The following is a 17,745-nucleotide window of genomic DNA, read 5'->3' as shown; positions in this document are numbered from 1 at the left end:
AAGTCGGTTTTCCACCCACCCTTCAGTTTTCCCAAGACATTCCTCTGTGAACAGCCAGCCACACCTTCCCACCCCTCTTCACCTCTCCTACCCAACTCTGTCTCTGGCTAGATTGGATCACAGTCCAGGTAAGGTGGGCTGGAAGGGCTCGACCTCTTGTCTCCTGGCCCTAGCATGTGCTGGGTTGTTTTGTTTTGTTTTTGTTTTTCTTTTTTTTAAATGCAACAATGTTGAGAGATTGTTTTGTTTTGTTTTGTTGGGTCTTGCTTTGTTGACCAGGCTAGAGTGCAGTGGCACGAACTTGGCTCACTGCAACCTCCACCTCCTGGGTCCGAGTGATTCTCCTGTCTCAGCCTCCCCACTAGCTGGGACTACTTGCGCACACCACCGCACCCGGCTAATTTTTGCATTTATAGTAGAGATGGGGTTTCACCATGTTGCCTTGACTGGTCTCGAATTCCTGAGCTCAGGCAATCTGCCCTCGTAAGCCACCGCCCCTGGCCAGCAAGAGCTGTTTTGCTGCATGGGATGCACTGCCTCTCCTGCCCTACTTTGCCCAGCCAAATCTGGCTCAGGTGTCTCTTGGACTTACAGGTTTCCACAGCCGAGTGAGGGACCAGTACTGGACTCCCACGGTTGCATCTCCTGTCCTGTCTCAGCCCAGACCTCACTGGACTGTGATCGGTTCCTTATCTCTCCCAGTGAGCAGCGGCTCTCAGACTTCATAGAGTGCAGAGGTCAGCCTTTAGAAAATACAGATCGCTGGGCCGGGCGCGGTGGCTCAAGCCTGTAATCCCAGCACTTTGGGAGGCCGAGGCGGGTGGATCACGAGGTCAAGAGATCGAGACCATCCTGGTCAACATGGTGAAACCCCGTCTCTACTAAAACTACAAAAAATTAGCTGGGCATGGTGGCACGTGCCTGTAATCCCAGCTACTCAGGAGGCTGAGGCAGGAGAATTGCCCGAACCCAGGAGGCGGAGGTTGCGGTGAGCCGAGATCGCGCCATTGCACTCCAGCCTGGGTATCAAGAGTGAAAGTCCGTCTCAAAAGAAAAAAAAAAAGAAAAAGAAAATACAGATTGCTGAGGCCTGGGTTGATCCAGTAGGTCTGGGTTGGAGCCTAGGTGTCTGGGTTCTTATGTGCTCCAGGGATTCCGATACAGGTGGTTACAGCCACCGCTAGAGAAGCCCCAAGCAACAGGAGGACGGGTTGATACACCCTGAGGCTGGTCCAGACCAGACCTAGAGCAAGTGCCTGATAAATTGTGATATTGTGCTGGCCTAGAGCCAGAACCAGAGCAAAACTATTTTATAAAATGCAAAACTGTTTTTAGATAAGTTGAAATGGCTGCCCCATTCTCCTCACAATAACTGCTAGCCTTGGCTACTGTAAATAAAACTGCTAGTTTGCTTTGCAAACTAGCCACTATGTAAAGCTGCTTACCTTTTCTTATCAGTAACTGCCAGAATTGCTAGCCTTTGCTTACCGGCAATTGCCAGACTAAGCAGCCCAAGCTAGTTCCATCCTGGCTCCTGTGACTTGTAATAAGTAACTAAGGTCTGTGATTTCCACCTTAACCAGATAATGTGTAAACAAATGTTTATCTTGACTTCTGTAAACCACTCAAGGAACAAACGGAATGACAAAAGTCCCCTGGCCCTTGGAATGTCCGGAGACCCCCACCCTCATCTCTGCCCAGGAGGTAATTTACAGAATCCACTAGCCCTCGGAATGTCTGAAGCCTTTTCATCCCCATCCCCGCCCCTCACCCCCACTCCCAAGGTGGTTTTTCGGGTATAAAAAATCGTGGCACCCTCCTTTTGCCACCACAGGTTGGAGAGACGTGAGTCCTCTGTGGTCGCCGGCATAATAAATGACCCTGCAATCTGGCATACTTTTGTCTTGTGGTAACTTTCTACGCTCCGGTCATATACAACAAAATGACACAGGCACCCCCGGCGGGAGGTGAGAATAACCCAGGAAATCCCACAAAGAGAGTGGCTCTGTCTGTGAGTGGCCAGGTCAGTGAAGCAGGGACCCTAGGCTGGCCTGTGTGGCCAGAGGAGATGAGGGTGACTCAGAACCCACCAGGGAGCCCAGAAGGCCCCTTGCCCCCAGCCCTGCTGTGCGCACTCCCAGCCTGGGCTCGTCGGGGTCAGCTGCCCTCGGCGTCCTCAGGCACTGCCATTATTAACCTTTGAGAAGCAGGAGGTGTGAGGAGCGGGCCGGGAGCTTCCCAGAATAGTTCCCTGGGACAGGGCAGCCATCCATGATCTGGGCCACATTGTCGCTCCCAAATCGACCTTGGGAGCAAAGTCCATGAAATGCAGACCTGTCGGTGCCGGGAGCCTCCCGAGGGAGGTCGAGGATGAGGAATCACAAAATGAGAGGGAGTTACCCAGGGAGGGTTTTCATGGCAGAGAGAACAGTGTAAGCCAGTGTCCTGGAGCCCGAATATGGCTGAAGAGGGCAAGAGGGAGAAAAGGGATGAGGTGGTAGGAGTCCACAGGGGCCTGGCCACCCAAAACTTTGAGGGCACTGCTAGTGATGGGGACAGAGGGGATATCTGAAGGATGGGTTTGTTGTTGGGTTTGGTTTTGTTTTCTTGTTTAAAACAACATTCAGGGCCGGCATGGTGGCTAATACCTGTAGTCCCAGCACTTTGAGAGGCTGAGCAGAAGGATCACTTGAACTCAGGAGTTCAAGACTAGCCCGGGCAACACAGCAAGACCTCATCTCTACAAACAATTTTTTTTTTTTTTTTTTTTTTTGAGACAGAGTTTCACTCTTGTTGCCCAGGCTGGAGTGCAGTGGCAGGATCTCTGCTCACCACAACCTCCGCCTCCCAAGTGCAAGCAATTCTCCTGCCCAGCCTCCCAAGTAGCTGGGATTATAGGCATGTGCCACCATGCCCAGCTAATTTTGTATTTTTTTAGAGACAGGGTTTCTACATGTTGGTCAGTCTGCTCTTAAACTCCCAACCTAGGTCGCGGCAGGCAGATCACAAGGTCAAGAAATCAAGACCATTCTGGCCAACATGGTGAGAGAACTGCTTGAACCCGGAAGGTAGAGGTTGCGGTGAGCTGAGATTGTGTCACTGCACTCCAGCCTGGCGACAGAGTAAGATTCCGGTCTCCAGCTCAAAAAAAAAAAAAAAAAAAAAAAAAATAGAAGTTCTGGTAATGACTCCGGGTCAAGGTGGCTCATGCCTGTAATTCCAGCACTTTGGGAGGCCGAGGAGGGTGGATCACTTGAGGTCAGGAGTTCGAGACTACCCTGGCCAACATAGCAAAACCCCATCTCTACTAAAAACACAAAAATTAGCCAGGCCTGGTGGCGCATGCCTATAATCCCAGCTACTTAGGAGGCTGAGGCAGGAGAATCACTTGAACCCGGGAGGTAGAGGTTGCAGTGAGCCGAGATCATGCCACTGCACTCCAGCCTGGGAACAAGAGTCAAACTCCGTCTCAAAAAAAAAAAAAAAATGTATATATATATATGGCTGGGTGCAGTGGCTCACTCCTGTAATCCCAGAACTTTGGGAGGCTGAGGAGGTTAGGAGTTCAAGACCAGCCTGGCTACAATAGTGAAACCCCATCTGTACTAAAAATACAAAATTTAGCTGGGTGTGGTGGTGGGCACCTGTAGTCCCAGCTGAGGCAGGAGAATTGCTTGAACCTGGGAGGTGGAGGTTGCAATGAACTGAGATCGTGCCATTGCACTCCAGCCTGGATGACAGAGCGAGACTGTCCAAAAAAAATTATATATATTATATATATATATATATGTATATATATATTTATACAGAAAATTCCAGAAATCAAACATGTACAGCTTGATATAGTTTCACAAACTAAGCACACTTGTGTCAGCAGCCCCCACATTAGGAACCAGGACCTTAGGAGCCCTGGCACCCGCTCCAGTCACCACTGGTGACTTCCAGCTTCCGACGCCATACCTTCAGGTTGGCCAGATTGTGTAATGACTATCAGCGGAAGCCTACAGTCTGTACTTTTTGCATATATGGCTTCTTCATTCACGTTATGGTTGTGAGCATTAGCCATGCTGCAGCCTTCAGTGGAAATTTGCTTCCTCTTGTTGCTGTATAGTATTCCACGGTGTGAACCTTCCACAGTCTATTTCACATTCTAGTCTTTATTTTTTGTAGAGACAGGGTCTTGCTGTGTTACCCAGGCTGGTCTTGAACTCATGGCCCCAAACAGTCCTCCTGCCTTAGCCTCCCAAAGTGCTGGGATTACAGATGTGAGCCACTGTGCCCGCCTCCATTCTAGTCATTTTTTTTTTTTTTTTTTTGAGACAGAGTCTCGCTGTGTCACCCAGGCTGGAGTGCAGTGGCATGATCTCTGCTCATTGCAACCTCCACCTCCAGGGTTCAAGTGATTCTCCTGCCTCAGCCTCCAGAGTAGCTGGGACTACAGGCATGCACCACTACACCTGGCTAATTTTTTAGTAGGGACGGGGTTTCACCATGTTGGCCAGGCTGGTCTCGAACTTCTAACCTCGTGATCCACCCACCTCAGCCTCCCAAAGTGCTGAGATTACAGATGTAAGCCACCTTGCCCGGCCCCCATTCTAGTCTTGATGGACATTTGTGTGTTTCTAAATTTGGGGCTTTAGAAGTGGAGCTGCAGTGAGCACCTACCTTATGCACAGTTTTGGATTAATACCTGTGGATTCATGCTTGTGGATTTGTTTCTGAGGGAGTTGTGCCTAGGAGCCCTTACAGGGTCCCATGAGATGGAAGAGGTGATGCAGTCAGACCTGGCTATTGGACAGGGGCTGCACAGTGCAGGCATGAATATGGCCAGGAGCCCTAGGGGAGGCTGCCTGAGCTGCCCATCTCCTCCCTCTGAGCTGAGGGTTTGACCAGTGATGTTCCCAACGCCCGATCCGCACACCCTGAGACACGCTGCGTCCTTTCTGTTACCTCCACAACAGCCCTGCGAGGCAGCCCTGACTGCACCCAGCTTGTGGCTGAGGCGAGGCTCAGAGTGGCACGCTATTTGCCATGGCCACCTGGCCCAGGTTCAGAACCACCCTGCATCTCATGAACCAGACTGTTGGCCGCCTCCTCCCACTGCCCCATAGGTTCTCAGACAAGCCCTAAAACCCAGGCTTTTCCAGAGCTGCCCCAGGGCAGGGTCTGGCCTTTCACCTCTGGCCTTTCCTCTGGCAGGGAGTTCACAGAGAGGGTGGCCTTGAGATTAGAGGTACAGAGTCTAACTGCACCACACCCCAGCCACACTGGTCTGTGCTGAGTCCCAGCAAGCCCTTAGGAAACAAGGCTCTTTCCTTCTCTTGGCCTCCGATGTGGTTGGCTGTCTCCCCATTCAAATCTTGTCTTGAATTGTAGCTTCCATAATTCCCACTTGTTGTGGGAGGGACCCGGTGGGGGTAATTGAATCATGGAGGCAGTTTTCCCCATACCATTCTCGTGGTAGTAAGTCTCACAAGATCTGATGGTTTTATAAGGGGGGGACCCCCTTTCACTTGGTTCTCTTTCTCTCTTGCCTACTGCCATGTAGGATGTGTGCCTTTCACCTTCCACCATAATTGGGAGGCCTCCCCAGCCATGGGGAACTGTGAGTCCATTAAACATCTTTTTATTTATAAATTAGCCAGTCTTGGGTATGTCTTTGTCAGCAGCGTGAAAACTAATACAGCCTTTCTCCAAACGTGATGATGCCGCCTTCTGGGCTGAATGTTCATTCGTTCACTTCAGGAAATATTTGAGTTCCTCAGTCCTGCCAGACCACGTGTGGGCATCAGGGATGAAGGGTGAACACAGCCAGCTGGGTGCCATCCTCAGGAAACTGCCATTTCAGTGTAGGCTGTGGAAGTCCTAGATCCCTGTGATGTCAAACTAGAAGTGATGGTTTCAGTTGTAAAAACCTGTGAGAGGAGTTGTTCATCATGTATCTCTTAGAGTAGATGCTTCTGGAAGGTAGGGCCTGGGACCCACAGAAATGGCCAGGCTCCCCTGGGCTGTGAGCTCCCCTGGTCTGCAACATTTGCTGATTTCCATGTTGGAAATCCTCTCTCTTGGGGAGGGGTGCGGTGGCTCATGCCTGAAATCCTAGCACTTTGGGAGGCCGAGGTGAGAGGATCACTTGAGGCCAGGAGCTTGAGACCAACCTGGGCAACATAGTGAGACCTCGTTTCTAACAATAAACACATCGGGCCAGATGTGGTGGCTCATGCCTATAATTCCAGCACTTTGGGAGGCTGAGGCAAGCCGATCACAAGGTCAGGAGTTCGAGACCAGCCTGGTCAACATGGTGAAACCCTGTCTCTACTAAAAGTACAAAAATTAGCCAGGCGTGGTGGCACGCACCTGTAATCCCAACTACTCGGGAGGCTGAGGCAGGAGAATCACTTGAACCTGGGAGGCGGAGGTTGCAGTGAGCCAAGATCACTATTGAACTCCAGCCTGGGTGACAAAGCGGGACTCCGTCTCAAAAAAAAAAAACACGTAAATATATAAAGCAAGCACACATTCTCCCCAGGGCTCGCACTCAAGCTGCCGCCATTGACGTTCCTTGCCCAGGTTGGAAGGAGATGCCCACGGCCAGCTCTGGAGAGTGGGCAGTGCAAGCAGGCTCCTGTGCCTCCACCGCTGTCTCCGCAGCACCCAGAGCAAGGCCTGGCACACAGTAAGTGCACAACAACTATATGGCAAACAAATGAGCGAGCATCCTTCAACTCTCCTGTCTGTGCATACGTCCCGGAGCCCACTTCTATTCATTCCAACCGCTGTTTATCAAGCACTCAGTGTGAGCCGCGCCACGGCCAAAGGCTCGGCGGACAGGATCTCACCCACCATCTGAGAATCAGTCAGCCGGTGAAGCAGGAGGAAACTCACAGCTCCTCATGACCCGATGGAAATGCAAACAGCTCCAGGTGAGGGCATGGGGTGGTGGATGGGGCGCTGGGCTAGGTTCCGGAGACCTGGCTGTCCAGCCTGGGGCTGTCATGGAGTTGCCATGTGCTGGAGCATACCCGCTTCCCTTCCCTCTCCCGTCTCCTCTTTCATCAGCAAGGGTGCTGGTCTCAGTTAACAACCACTCATGAAACAACCACCCCAAAACCTCCTGGCCTAAAACCATCCCCATTTTACGCTCTGTGGTTACGCTCAGCTGGCCAGGCCTGCTGGGGTCGCTCCTGGCAGCTGGCCACTCAGCTGTGTGGCCCAAGAGGACCTTCAAGACTGGCAGTGAGCTGTGGCTGCTGGCCAGGGTGCCTCTGTTCTCCTCCACGTGGCCTCCCCAGCAAAGGGGCTCAGGTGTCTGGCATGGCAGCAGCTACTTTCCAAGAAGGCACGTCCCAACACAGCAGAGCTCAGGCCTCTGCTGGCCAAAGCAGGTCACACAGCCAAGCCTGGCTCCGCTGCGGGAGAGGACTGTACAGGACGTTGAGTCCTGAGAGGTGCAATTCTGGGAGCCTTGATCGTGACAGTCCACCACCAACAGGCCGGGCTTCCCCTTGGGGTCTTCCCAGCTCTGGTCTCTGGGATTCTGAGCCTCCTGGGACATCTTGTTCTGCTCTGAGATGGGAAGTGCTCCAAGACTGATGTGGGGGGTGGGGACCAAAAGGACCCAGGAGCCAGCTTGGAGGGGCTCCCACTGGCTCTGGCCCTGCTGTGTCCCAAGAAGCACACAGCCACGCACATAACCAACAACATGGCACGGTGGAAGGAGGTCGTCTCGAGTGTTTATTTGACTCACAGTCAGTGCACACACTCTACCATCCGGAGTCAGAAGCTGCGACAGCTGACCGCTACAGGCAGTGCACAGATGTGTAAACAAAGACAAATGAAAATGCCACGTCTGTTCACTGGGGAGCAAATGAGGGGGCGGGGCTGAGGCCCACCATTACATTCACAGCACAGGGCAAGTGCAAATGAACAGGGTGTCAGGACTGGGGGCGGACGGGGGGCACAGGGTCCTTCCTGCCCAGGCAGGTTAGTGCCTGAGGATCCCGTGTCTGGGAAGGGGCCCACAGATGACGGGCCACCCCCAGCACTGTCTCCCCTCCTCTCTGTGCCGCACCCTCCCACCCTTTCCCATTGAGGAGAGGGGCCCCAGTTACAGGAGCCAGTCCTCTGACACCTGAGTGTGGAAACCCAGGAGGGGAGTCTGTTTCTCCTGCAGGCCTCAACAGAATGCATTAGGGTCACAGACACCTGCTCAGCTGAAGATACTGAGAAGTGAGTCTGCCGGGCTGACAGGATCCCGAGGCATAAGGGCCTGCTAATAAAACTCTGTCTGCAGGCCCAGGGGAGGCTCTCTGCCCCCATGAGGCTCCAGGAGCATTTGTGCGTAGAACTGAAGGCAAAGTGCTGAGCAGTTTCTTGTCCTAATGAGGGTGGGGAAGCTGGTCCAGCCACAAACATCCTCTGACCTCTCCCAACATGGTCCCTGGGCCCATGGGTGATGAGTCTGAGCGAACCCTGGTCAGAGCCCCCAGCTCAGAGCCTAGCACCACCCAGGGAGGTCCAGGCTCACCGAAGGGGGATGGGCGGAGGCAGGAGGGCCCACCCCACCTCTGCCCATCTTTGGTGGTGGCAAAGGTGGGAGAAGAAATGACGATCTTTGGCAGGGCAAGGGAATGTCAAAGGACAGTGTCCTGGTTTGGTGCTTGGGTTTGTCCCCTCCCAGAGAGCAGAGGATGGGGAGGCCCACACCTCTGTCCCACCTCTGGATGGCCTGAGCCTGCTGCCCACCAAGGTGGCCCCACTGTCCTCCTCTGGAGTTGCAAAGTCTCTGAGAAGGTGGCCAAGGTGGGGAGGCCATCAGGACAGGCCAGCCGGATGCCTGGATGCTGAGACCATGGAGCCACAGGTGGCTTCTAGCTCTGGACACTGTGACCTTCACTACAGGGCATGGTGTCCCCTCCTTCACCTCTACCCTCCCAGCCCCTTTGTCAGGAGCCCTGGGGTGATGAGAGGTTTTGTGGTGCCCCACCTGGGGCATCCTGGCTCTGCCTGTCCCAGTTCTCCACAACGCCCCCTCTCTGACTGCCTCTCTCCCCTACAGGCCCCACTGGCCACTGTCCTGGCCTCTGCTTCCCCCAGGGACTGTTCCATCCCTCTCTGTTCCATTTCCCCTCTGGGCTTTGGGGACTCGCAGATGATGGGGATGGGCAAGGTCAGGGGCAGCCACCCTCGGCCACCATGGCCATCAGCCACCAACCCAGGGAAGGGAGGAGGAGCCTTTTCTTTGCTGCCTCCAGCCCACACAGCCTCTACTGCAGCCCCCCCAGGGACCCATTCTCTCGGGGCAGCGCTCCATTCAGGCCTGCGCTGCTGGCCGTGGGTACCCCAAGGTAGCCCAGGAGGATCTCACTGCGGCGCCGGGACAGCTGCAGGATGTCATCTGCCAGCGCGGGCACCGACGTGTAGCGCACATTGTCCAGGTCGAACATGTCCCTCAGGTACTGCACAATCTGGTGCTGCAGGAACAGGGCTGGTGTCAGGCCTGGCCCAGGCTGCTGCCCACCACGATGCCTTCCAGGTCACCCCACCCCGCTTCTCTACCACCAGAGCCCCAGCCAGTCCTCTCCACCCCCGGGCTCCTCCCTCCCGCTACTTCCTCTGGACCCACATGGGTCCGGCTCCACCCTCCCTCTGGGAGCAGGCCCAGGCCCTCACCCCATTCCTGGCACCTCCCAGGGTGCCTGTGCCCAGGGCAGTGGTCAGGAAAGAACAAAAACTGCTCCCTGTTTACCTTGAAGAAAGCACAGACTTCAGCAAGCTGAGGCTTGGGTCCAAGGAAGCCGAAGGCTAGGACAGGGCTCACATGCTCCGATACGGAGTAGAAGTGGGAGATGAAGCCGTCAGGCACCTGCAGTGGCAACAAGGCTGAGGGGCCAGGCTGGGGCCCAGGTAGGACGAGGTCACCGGGCCCAGGTGTGACACAAAGGGCCGTGCTTTGGAGGTCCACCCAGCTCATGAACGTTCCCGCTGGATGGCCCTGGGCAGTGACTCGAGCTTTCAAAGCCCATTTTAACTTATGCAGACGGTAACCACGGGCCACTGTGGGAACTGCACGAGGCGGGGCTTTGGTGGCTCAGGAAGTGCCTGGAGCACATGGCAGCAGCAGCTGGTATCAGCTGGGCAGCAGAACCTGGCCCGCAGAGGGTAGCAACAAACCACAGCCCAGATAGCGCAGCCAGTCCCTGTCTGGGAGCGGAATGATGGGAGCCTAACTACTGGCGGGGAAGGGGCGGGGCTCTGTCTGCTCCTGGGCGTCCTGTCCCCACCGAGGCGCCTGCACCAGGCCAGCCCTGTGGCCACCACCCTAGGATGTCTGTTCCCATCCCCAGTGGCCTGCTCTGTGCTGGGCCTGGGAGGAGAGGAAGTGGCTCTCGGCGCGCCTCCAGGGAGCTCCTGGCCCTGGGAGAGGTAATGCGGAACAGGCAGCCAGGGCCAAGTGGCTCAGCAAGGAGCTCCACACCGCAGCCACGCCACCTCACAGCCCAGTCACTCACCATCAACAGCCTCCTCTTGGCTTTCAGGACCGACCAGCAAGCAGTGGCCAGGGCCTGCATCAAACACAGGATGCACCCTGGTGTCCAAACGGGCCTAGCCCACAGCCTCTGCCCCTGCCAGCCAGGACCAAGCCCTCCCACTCCAAGCAGGAAGATGAGGCTGGGTGTCCAAGCACTGCGGCTTCCTCCTCTATTATGGAGTCAGACATCCCTAGACTTGGTCTCAACTCTAACCTTACTGCTGGATCGTCTCTGTGCCTCAGTCTCCTCCTCTGTAAAGGGCCACACACACACCCCCACCTCCTTTGGTGGGCTGTGGGAGCAATGGTTCCCGCCTGAACACTGCCTCTCAGAAGCCTGGGTCCAGGCATCACGGCCCAGCTGCTGGAGCGTCACTACTGGCCTCGCTGGGGGTCCTGTGTTGGGCTGTCTCTTGCTCTGTGCCTTTTTCTCTTTATGGTTTTGATTTCCCCTCTTTTAACTTGATTTAACAGCGTGCATCAAAATGGAATAGAATTCATACCAGCACAGAATGAGTGGAATTAAGGTAGGGCACGGTGACTCACAGCTCACACCTGTAATCCCAGCACTTTGGGAGGCCAAGACAGGTGGATCACCTGAGGTCAGGAGTTCCAGACCAGCCTGACCAACATGGAGAAACCCTGTCTCTACTAAAAATACAAAAATTAGCCAGGCATGGTGGTGCATGCCTGTAATCCCAGCTACCTGGGAGGCTGAGGCAGGAGAATCACTTGAACCTGGTAGGTGAAGGTTGCGGTGAGCCAAGTTCAAGCCACTGCACTCCAGCCTGGGCAACAAGAGGGAAACCCCGTCTCAAAAAAAAAAAAAAAAATGAATGAGTGGAATTAACTAAATGAAACCACACAATAGGAAGAAAACGCACACCACATTCGTTCTAAACTGGGGCACCAGGCAGCAACGGAGCACCCTGGAGGCTTCTCCAAGCAGACTCTGGTCTCCCAGGCCTGCAGCCCCAGATCTAAGGGCTGGGGGCCCAGCTGTGGTACAAATGCCGGGGACAGAGAGAATGGGGGCAGGCAAGCGCACAGGCCAATGGCAGCAAGCGTGGGTCTGGGAGCAGGACAGCGACCCACCGTCTCCTTGAAGCTGTCTGACAGCCAGCGGTTCCGCAGGACGGCAAGCACTGAGGCCGGGGGGTTCTCCAGGTCCTCGAAGGCGTCCATGAGGATGAAGTCCAGCACGATGTCGAAGAAGCTCATGCATACCACCTGCGGAGGGTGCCACCCGGGAGGTTCATGCATGGCACCTGCCCCCACCCGTGGGGGCACCGCTGGAGCCTCAGGGCCACTTTCCAGATGGGGAGACTGAGGCTGGGGGGCCAGGGCATGAACACACATGAGGGGGACACGTCTTCCCCGCTCTGCTGTCCAAAGGGGTATAGCTGGGGCCATTCCTCCCTCCACCTTGGCCTGGGGCAGGGCAGGAACTGGGGCTGTGAGCAGCAATGAACATCTCAGCCACTTGGAACTGAGGCAGAGTTTGGCCCAGGATGCAGGGGAGCTGCTCAGATGCAGGGGAGCCCGGGATGCTGGGGTTCAGCACAAAGCAGCTCACCCCTCGGCCCTCCAGCTCCAGCCGCGTCGTGGCCCAGGTCTCGGGCCGCAGGGCATAGCTCAGCATCTCCTCGTAGCTCTCCAGGAAGCCTTTGGGGCTCTGTGGGGAGATGCACAGCCCATCCTGGTCACTGGACAAGACCCACAGGGACAGGCTGGCCTGTGGATGCCAAGGCACAGCTGGGGCCCATCCCCACGCAGTAGCCACAGGGAAAACGTGGCAGAAAAGTGTCTCCTACTCAGCACAGCGTGCTTCTCCAGAGAACCAGGACACCCAGTCAGGTCAGGCCGGCTCCTCTGCTGACCACCTGCCATCTTCCAGGAGTGCCCAGTGTGACAGCATCATCTCACTTTGGAGGGACACAGAATGTGAGGGTTAGAGTCAGCCAGCCAAAGGTTCAAATCTCTGTGACCTTGGACCTTAGCGGGGGAAGGGGAGAAGTTACAGCCCCACCCTGATGAGGCTCTTCTGGAGCAGCGGCTGAGCTCGTGTGTGACGCAGTCAGTCCAGCACCAAAGCATTCAAAATACAGCACGTAAAGCACTGCTGAGCAGCGCTGAGGCTCTCGGCACACTTGATGCATCCTTCACTCTCTGGGACCCTGAGGGTAACCTGGGGTTTGGGACACTTTTCAGATGTGGGTCTGCATTTATGGACGTAGAAAAACACTAAGTGTCAGGGTTGTTTCTCAGCATGGATTAACTAGTGATTTTTATTTTTTTTAAGTCTTTTTCTGTTGCCCAGGCTAGAGTGCAGTGGCACGATTTCAGCTCACTGCAGCCTCTGCCTCCCAGGTTCAAGTGATCCTCCTGCCTCAGCCTCCTGAGTAGCTGGGATTACAGGTGCCCGCCACCACACTAGGCTATACATGTAGTAGACGGGGTTTCACCATGTTGGCCAGCTGGTCTCGATCTCCTGACCGAAGGTGATCTGCCCACCTCAGCCTCCCAAAGTGCTGGGATTACAGATTACGGGTAGAGCCACCGCACCTGGCCCCAAATTTTGACAAAGTATTTTCATTACATTTTAAAGAAAATTTGCTAGGATGATCCCGGGCCATCCTTTGACCGCCCTGACTGAGTCCGTTTTCTCATTGGTACACAGTGACGATGATGAAGATAGGGGCTGGTCCTCGATACCTGAGCATGCCCTATCATGTAATGTCCCCAGGGCACACCCATTCACACAGGAGGACACCCATACGTGATGAGGTTTCGTGGTTGCCCACTGACACCACGTTTAGCGAGTGGCCTGATGCTACAACCCTGGTGCCTGGGTTCGCATCTGCCCAGGGCTCGCATCTGCCCAGGCCAGGGCCGGGCCCCATTCTAACAGAGCCGCATCAGGTATTGCTTCCGTCTCAGGGCTCACATCTGCCCAGGCCAGGGCCAGGCCCCATTCTAACAGAGCCGCATCAGGTACTGCTTCAGTCCCAGGGCTCGGTGCAGGCTCTAGAGCTCAGGGGGCTGCTACACGGCTCCCATTTGTTTTTGTTTTTGTTTTGAGACGAGTCTTGCTTTATCACCAGGCTGGAGTACAGTGACATGATCCCAGCTCACTGCAGCCTCCACTTCCTCCTGGTGTCAAGGGGTTCTCCTGCCTCAGCCTCCAGAGTAGCTGGGACTACAGGCGTGCACCACCATGCCCAGCTAACTTTTGTATTTTTAGTAGAGACGGGGTTTCACCATGTTGGCCAGGATGGTCTCAATCTCTTGATCTCATGATCCACCCACCTCAGCCTCCCAAAGTGCTGGGATTACAAGGGTGAGCCACCGCGCCCGGCCCTAATTTTTGTATTTTTTAGTAGAGACAAGGTTTCACCATATTGGCCAGGATGGTCTCAATCTCTTGACCTGGTGATCCACCTGCCTCAGCATCCCAAAATGACGGGATTATAGGCATAAGCCACTGCGCCCGGCCTCATTTGCTAATAAAACCAAAGTCCCACACCAAGAAGTTGCAAAGCGGAGCTCCCCAGAGGGTGGAGTCCTGGCACCCACCTTAGCCTTCCTTCACTTACTCACTCAGCTTCCTGCAGAGGCCCACAGAGACCCGGCTAAGGACTCAGGCTGGGTCCAGGCCACCTGGCTTCAAATCCACCTCTACCCCTCTCTTGCTTAGTATCCTGGACAAGCCCCCTTCCCTTCCTGGGCTCAGCACCCTCATTCGCCAAGCAGAAATTGCGGTGAGGATTGAATGAACTACCCGAGGTGAAGCACCATGAGCACACACTGAGCACTGCAGGTAAACGGCCGCTGCTGGGAGCGAAATCATCCGAGGAGTGCTTATGCAGTCCCTGCCCTGTGCCAGGCCCTGGATGGGGCACACACCTGTGCCAGGAGAGCTCCAGCCCTGGCCCCCATGGAGCTTACTGAATAACCGGAGAGGAAGGACAAGGCAGCCCACGAGCAGGAGGCAGGTGGTGAGGCCACATTGCCACAGTGAGCCCAGGGCTTCTCTAGGGTCTCAGGGAGTCAGGTGATGACCTCCTGGGATAGAGACGGCTGGGGGTACTGAGAAGACAAGTGACCGTGGAATGGAGGAGGGAGGAAGACAGAGGAAAATTGGAGTGGGAGTCTTCCAGACACTGTGTCCCACCTCCTAGCCTAGGTGCTGGTTACACAGGATTTTTCTTTCCTTTCATTAAATCCTATAGATATGCTGGGCACAGTGGCTCACACCTATAATCCCAGCACTTTGGGAGGCCAAGGCAGGCAGATCACCTGAGGTCAGGAGTTCCAGACCAGCCTGGCCAACATGGTGAAACCCTGTCTCTACTAAAAATACAAAAATTAGCCAGCCGTGGTGGCACATGCTTGTAATCCTGGCTACTTGGGAGGGAGGTGGAGGTAGAAAAATCACTTGAACCTGGGAGGCAGAGGTTGCAGTGAGTCAAGATGGAACCATGGTACTCCAGCCCAGACGACACAGCAAGACTCCAACTCAAAAAAAAAAAAAAAAAAAAAATCCTATAGATACTTTTTGGTTTTTTGAGACAGGGTCTCATTCTGTTGGCCAGGCGGGAGAGCGGTGGTAAAATCATGGCTCACTGTAGCCTTGAACTCCTGGGCTCAAGCAATCCTCCCATCTCGGCCTCTTAAACTGCTAGGATTACAGGCATAAGCCACCGTGCCCAGCCAAATCCTATACTTTTTTACACTGTCTTCTATGTGTATTTCACGATAAAGTTGTTTTCTTTAAAAAAATAATAATAATCGCTGGCCGGGCGCGGTGGCTCAAGCCTGTAATCCCAGCACTTTGGGAGGCCGAGGCGGGTGGATCACGAGGTCAAGAGATCGAGACCATCCTGGTCAACAGGGTGAAACTCCGTCTCTACTAAAAATACAAAAAATTAGCTGGGCATGGTGGTGTGTGCCTGTAATCCCAGCTACTCAGGAGGCTGAGGCAGGAGAATTGCCTGAACCCAGGAGGCGGAGGTTGCGGTGAGCCGAGATCGCGCCATTGCACTCCAGCCTGGGTAACATGAGTGAAACTCCGTCTCAAAAAAAAAATAATAATAATAATAATAATAATAATCATAAGGCCAGGTGTGGTGGCTCACATCTGTAAGCCCAGCACTTTTGGAAGGCTAAGGAGGGCAGATCACCTGAGGTCAGGAGTTTGAGACCAGCCTAGGCAACATAGGAAAACCCAGTCTCTATGAAAAATACAAAAATCAGCCAGCTGTGGTGGCACATGCCTGTTGTCCCAGCTATTCAGGAGGTTGAGGCAGGAGGATGGCTTAAGCATAGCAGGTGGAGGTCGCAGTGAGCCAAGATCATGCCACTGCACTGCAGGCTGGGCGGCAGAAGCAAAACTCTGTCTCAACAAAAAAAAAGATTGAGCAACAGTGTTCCTGGTGTAGAGCCCAGCACATGCAAAGCCCAGATGACACAGCAAGTCTGGTGCACTAGAAGGCCCTTCAGCCAGACAGGATGAAGCTCACAGGGCAGCAAACACCAATCAGAGCTTGGCCTTTGCCCCAAGGGCAGCAGGCACAAGCAAGCGTTGTAGGTGGCTGGCTACAACCAGATAACGGGTGAGGAGCAGATGTATGAGGTCAGATGTGTGTTTTACAGTCATCTCTCCAACTGTTCAAAAGCTGTGCTCAAACCCGTTAAAAAAAAAAGACAAGTAATCAATCAACAAAAAAATTATGCAACCTCGCTGGGCGCGGTGGCTCATGCCTGTAATCCCAGCGCTTTGGGAGGCCGAGGCAGGTGGATCAACTGAGGTCAGGCGTTTGAGACCAGCCTGACCAACATGGAGAAACCCCGTCTCTACTAAAAATACGAAACTAGCCAGGCGTGGTCGCGCATGCCTGTAATCCCAGATACTCGGAAGGCTGAGGCAGGAGAATCACTTGAACCTGGGAGGTGGAGGTTACAGTGAGCCAAAGTCACACCATTGCACAACAGCCTGGGCAACAAGAGCAAAACTCCGTCTCAAAAAAAAACAAAAACAAACATTATGCAACCTCATCAGTAATCAAAGATGCAAGGAAACACCCTTATCTTGCTGGCAGCAACATAAGTTGTTAAGGCCTTTTGGAGGGCATCTGGCAATATCTGCCTGCCTTCTAAATGTCCAGGACACAGAAATGCCATATCCATGCTTTGCCTCACAGAAAACCTCTCAAGAGAGCCCTGTAAGGAAGATTATAGTAGTGATGTCTGTGATGGTGAACACTAGACAGCCCAGGTGTCCATCCATCAGGGATTGGGGTCATCGTGTGGCGCTCTCCACGCAATGGAACGCTCCACAGTTGGGGAAAACCCTCCCGGTGCTGGCGTGGACAGACGCACACCATATGCCACTACACCCCAGAGTAAATTGTGGGACGGTAAGTAGGCAAAGGCTTAGAAACGGAATAACAGCATCCACGGTTTGAGAGTCTACAGAATCGAGTAGGAGGCACACACATAACAGTGTGCACAGGGGTTCCCTCTGGCAGGTGGGGTTCAGGGGGACCCTCTGTGGTTTGCATTTTATTTTTATTTTTATTTTTTTGAGACGAAGTCTAGCTCTTGTCGCCCAGCCTGGAGTGCAGTGGTGTCATCTTGGCTCACTGCAACCTTTGCCTCCTGGGTTCACTCGATTCTCCTGCCTCAGCCTCCTGAGTAGCTGGGGTTACAGGCGCACACCACCACACCTGGCTAATTTTTGTATTCTTTTTTTTTTTTTTTGAGAAGGAGTTTCGCTCTTGTTACCCAGGCTGGAGTGCAATGGCGCGATCTCCGCTCACCGCAACCTCCGCCTCCTGGGTTCAGGCAATTCTCCTGCCTCAGCCTCCTGAGTAGCTGGGATTACAGGCATGTGCCACTATGCCCAGCTAATTTTTTGTAGTTTTAGTAGAGACGGCGTTTCACCATGTTGACCAGGATGGTCTCAATCTCTTGACCTTGTGATCCACCCGCCTCGGCCTCCCAAAGTGCTGGGATTATAGGCGTGAGCCACCGCGCCCAGCCCTAATTTTTGTATTCTTAATAGAGATGGGGTTTCACCACGTTGGCCAGGTTGGTCTCAGTCTCCTGACCTCAGGTGATCCACCCGCCTTGGCCTCCCAAAGTGCTGGGATTCAGGCATGAGTCATCGTGCCCTGCCAGGTTTGCATTTTATAATTGCCCCCCACCCCACC

The 17,745-nt window shown here is 54.2% G+C and overlaps 1 protein-coding gene across 2 annotated transcripts in view; it reads right to left on the bottom strand.

Annotated features, from left to right (window-relative positions):
- Positions 1-7,713: 7,713 nt before the first annotated feature.
- The window catches only part of MIGA2 (mitoguardin 2), a 31,827-nt gene continuing 21,795 nt past the window's right edge, over positions 7,714-17,745 (bottom strand). For both annotated transcript variants that reach the window (XM_032257526.1, XM_032257525.1), the window contains exons 12-16: positions 12,108-12,206; positions 11,627-11,761; positions 10,512-10,565; positions 9,749-9,865; positions 7,714-9,473 (exon numbers count right to left, since the gene is read on the bottom strand). In XM_032257526.1, coding sequence (XP_032113417.1) covers positions 9,267-9,473; positions 9,749-9,865; positions 10,512-10,565; positions 11,627-11,761; positions 12,108-12,206 — 612 coding nt within the window. In that variant the 3' untranslated portion in view covers positions 7,714-9,266. The remainder of the gene's footprint in view (positions 9,474-9,748; positions 9,866-10,511; positions 10,566-11,626; positions 11,762-12,107; positions 12,207-17,745) is intronic.

The sequence above is a fragment of the Sapajus apella genome, unplaced genomic scaffold (assembly GCF_009761245.1).
Source record: "Sapajus apella isolate SASKATOON/1434 unplaced genomic scaffold, GSC_monkey_1.0 scaffold97, whole genome shotgun sequence".
In the NCBI taxonomy this organism is placed as follows: domain Eukaryota; kingdom Metazoa; phylum Chordata; class Mammalia; order Primates; family Cebidae; genus Sapajus; species Sapajus apella.
The sequence above is the reverse complement of the archived record's forward strand: the minus strand, read 5'-3'. Positions and strand labels throughout refer to the sequence as shown.